Consider the following 4,163-nt stretch of genomic DNA (forward strand, 5'->3'; position numbering starts at 1 on the left):
TATATATATATATATATATATATATACAATGCGGTCATTGTGGGACATTTGGACACCTCCTCCTCCTCCTCCTCCTCCTTCTTCTCCTCCTTCTCCTTTTTCTCACCCCGCTCGACCAAATGATCTTCATTTAACCTTTAATTATTTCCACAGACCGCCCCTCCACAGGGTTTGGTGTGTGTGTGTGTGTGTGTGTGTGTGGTGGGGGGGGGGGGGGGTCTTCTCACCCTTTCATGTCCTTCTTGTTTATTCAGCAGCTGATGGAGCCTCTTTCACCTCCATGATCCTAATTAACGGATTAAAGTCCTGCAGTGACAAAAGTTTTCATTCAGAGAAACATTTAATTTTTGACTTCTCTCTGATTTATGTGACATAGAGTATTTTTATTTTTTTATTCATTGGTGTGATATTAAATCAGTGGATCAACGTCAGCAGGAGTAAAGTTTGATTTTTATTTTCTACGTTTAATTTCAAACATTCAGCCATTTTCTACAAATCACATGAAACAAAACTTGCAAGTGTTTGTGAGCAGCTCCGTTTTTTAGACTTAACTTGTATTTCTCCACAACCTTTGCAGGTGTATTTGAGATTAAATGATCTGAACAAAAAGAGAAGAATAAAACTCATTTGCACAAGAAGTCAAACATGAAACTCGGATCGTGTCGGAGACAAACGAACACATTTGACTTCTGTTTCAGATTTATCCGTTTTTAGTCGTGAAACCTCTAAAGTTGCTTCAGTTGCTCGACAAGCCGGAGGTCATAAAACCTTCTGTCACTCTGGAGTCTGCGGGAACTCTAAACTGGAGAACCGAGATAAAGATGCAAGTTTGTTTTATTTGTTTCACCTTTATTTTACCTTCTGAACGAAACCAATTCTCCTTTACAAACATGACCTGGAGAAATGTTGTGCGGAGGTTTTTGACGTCCCTTGGCTGAAGATGGGGTGACGAGCTGCCACTCTGTGCCACCCCTTAGAAGCGCCACTGTTAGAAGGAGAGAAAAGATCAGAAACTTTGCGGGTCACTGAAACCTTAATGTTTGTATAAAAACGCATACATTTAGATTGTTTTATGGTTCTCTAAAACAGAATGTAAGATATTGCCTCTCCAGATTTGGCCCATTGGACAATTTGAGTTTTTTGGTCACACCCTTCAGAACATTTTAATAACTCCTGAAGAGGGGAGGAGGGAGGAGGAGGAAGAGGAGGAAGAGGGAGGGGTTGGTAACTTTTATCCGCGTGCTCTTTTCCACAGGTTCATTTCGTCCCTCATTGGATGATGGAGCACATTTGGATTCGGGGTGGAGCAGCTGGAGCAGCCAAAAGGGAGAAAAAATGTGAGGCGTAAAAAAAAAAAAAAAAAAAAAAAAAAAAGGTTCCTCGCTGAGTTTGACTCGCGCTCCTTCAGACTTTAGTTCTCTAAATGTTCTCTGCAGCAGCGCGCGCGTCCTCCGCTCCACGGCTGCGACCCGAGAACTGAAGAGAGGACTGGGAGCACGCGCCCGAGCTGTGACACTTTCTGCGCGGAGACGTTTGGAGAGGTTTGGAGAGGTTTTACGCATCGCGCAGGATGCAGGCGCGCTACTCCGTGTCCAGTCCCAACTCTTTGGGGGTCGTTCCCTACATCAGCAGCGACCAGAGCTACTACCGAACCGGCACCGGGTACACGGGGATGCCTGCGCCCATGAGCATGTACTCACACGCGGCGGCGCACGAGCAGTACCCGGCCAGCATGGCCCGTGCGTACGGACCCTACACCCCCCAGCACCAGCCCAAGGACATGGTGAAACCCCCCTACAGCTACATCGCCCTCATCACCATGGCCATCCAGAACTCCCCGGAGAAGAAGATCACCCTGAACGGGATCTATCAGTTCATCATGGAGCGCTTCCCCTTCTACCGGGACAACAAGCAGGGCTGGCAGAACTCCATCCGCCACAATCTGTCCCTCAACGAGTGCTTCGTGAAGGTCCCGCGGGACGACAAGAAGCCCGGGAAGGGCAGTTACTGGACCCTGGACCCGGACTCCTACAACATGTTCGAGAACGGCAGCTTCCTGCGGCGCCGCCGGAGGTTCAAGAAGAAGGACGTGCAGCGGGACAAGGACGACCGGCAGAGTAAGGACCCGTGTGCGCGCGGCGCGGGCCGGGACCAGGACCCGCCGGTACCGGGGTCTCAGCCGGTGCGGATCCAGGACATTAAGACTGAGAACGGGACCGCCACGCCGCCGCAGGCCGCCTCCCCGAGCCTGGGCGCGGTGCCGAAGATCGAGAGTCCGGACAGCAGCAGCGCGTCCACGGGCAGCCCGCGCAGCGTGCCCTCCACGCGCTCCCTCAGCATGGACGGAACCGAGCACCACCACGGCCAGAACGCGGCCCAGGGCTTCAGCGTGGACAACATCATGACCTCCCTGCGGGGGTCTCCGCAGGCCGAGCTCTCCCCCCCTCTCATCGCCTCCTCGCGGACAGGTATCACCCCCTCGCTGTCGCTCAACTACTCCCCCAGCCAGAACCCCGCCTACAACTCCCCGACCTGCAACCAGAACCTCATCTCCACGAGCTCCAACTCCACGTACCACTGCAACATGCAGGCCATGAGCCTGTACACCGGGGAGCGCGCCTCCGGGGGCCACCTGGCCCCCTCCACCACGGTGGAGGAAGCCCTGCCCGACTACTGCATCTCCACGACCACCGCGTCCCCGCTCGCCCACGGAAACCCGAGCCAGGCGGGCCAGGAGGGCCACCACACGCACCAGGGCCGGCTCGCGTCCTGGTACGGGGACTTGGGCCACCTGGGTCCGGGTTACCCGGCGCAGCAGCAGAACTTCCACTCGGTGCGGGAGATGTTCGAGTCCCAGCGGATCGGGCTCAACGGGTCCCCGGTGAACGGGAACAACAGCTGCCAGATGGCCTTCCCGTCCGGACAGTCCCTGTACCGAACCTCAGGAGCCTTTGTTTACGACTGCAGCAAGTTCTGAAGCCTCCAAATGAACCTCTAATATATATTTTTGTACTTTTGGGCCTTTTATTTACTCCCAAAGGACACGAGAGCTGTTTAACTCCACAACACGTAAGTTCCAGAGAAATGCTCCAAATATCACCTTCATTTGAACCTAATCTAGTAATTTATTTATAGCAACCGGAAGTGGTTGGATGTCGAGGACCAAACAGTTTTTTAAAGGGTTCCATCTTTTGTTGTACAGAAACAGTAGAGGGGGGGTTGTAGACTTCTTTTGTTGTTTGTTTCAAACTATCCTGAAGGCATTACACTTTGTTGTTCTCTTGAATAAAGCGCCGTTTATTTGCTTTGAAGTGGACTGAATTATTAGATCTGCTCCACCCCCGAGACAAACCTACACGTTTTTTTTTTTTATTATTATCAAACTTGTGGATCCAGAAAAAAACAATGTTTTGTTCATTGATCTGCAGTTTCACATCAGCTGAGATTTATTTCCCATTTAAATAATTAAATAAAGCTCTCAGTTCAGACTCACCTGGAGGTTGTTTACGTTCAGCTCGGGAGCGTAAACAACTGAGGTAAACAAGCTCACGTGCGGCCAAAGTGTGAGAGGGTCTCTTGCACGCGCCTCCGCTCGGTTCCTGGATGTGGAGGACTTGCGTGTGTTGGGTTTGGAGAGGGGTTTTCAGCAGTAGGTCCGGACACTGAAGAGCCGTGCATGCGGACGCACGAGGAGCGCGCGGCCTGCTGGACCTGAGTCTGAGGGGCAGAACCGAGCCGCAGATCAGAACCACACAGAAGTTTGCTCTTTGAAAATCACCCCCCTCAAATATCCAGTTTAGAAAGTTTTTAATCAATAATGTATTTAACAATTTGATTTTATTTTCATGTCATCACCTGTTCAGGCTGTTACACGAAACTTTTGATAAAACAATATAAACAATTTAAATATAAAGTGACAAACTCTTTATGAAGGGTGTCACAGCTGGACTGGACCTTCAGAAAACAAACACATCTGGCTCAAAGCATTAATAAACTAATAACAATATCTTACAGCCAATATTTGTTTACAGATGTTGCAGTTTATTTGCTAGTCTGTTAAAAAAAACAATTAATAATAAAATGGAATGAAATTAAAATAACAATAAATTTCTTATAAATGACAAAAGACAAGTTTTGTGGACTGAACAGTCATTATATATATA

The 4,163-nt window shown here is 49.3% G+C and overlaps 1 protein-coding gene across 1 annotated transcript; it reads left to right on the top strand.

Moving 5' to 3' along the window:
* Nucleotides 1–1,264: 1,264 nt before the first annotated feature.
* On the top strand, nt 1,265–3,289 carry LOC119407644 (forkhead box C1-A). The gene has a single exon (XM_037674465.1). It carries the CDS (start codon nt 1,571–1,573, stop codon nt 2,975–2,977), a length of 1,407 nt encoding a protein of 468 aa, XP_037530393.1. The 5' UTR covers nt 1,265–1,570; the 3' UTR covers nt 2,978–3,289.
* Nucleotides 3,290–4,163: the final 874 nt, after the last annotated feature.

The sequence above is a fragment of the Nematolebias whitei genome, chromosome 3 (assembly GCF_014905685.2).
Source record: "Nematolebias whitei isolate Nwh7 chromosome 3, NemWhi1, whole genome shotgun sequence".
NCBI classification, from domain to species: domain Eukaryota; kingdom Metazoa; phylum Chordata; class Actinopteri; order Cyprinodontiformes; family Rivulidae; genus Nematolebias; species Nematolebias whitei.

Bases quoted from the DNA above. Each gene is read 5' to 3' on its own strand.
- LOC119407644 (XM_037674465.1), top strand. From the start codon at position 1,571: ATGCAGGCGCGCTACTCCGTGTCCAGTCCCAACTCTTTGGGGGTCGTT.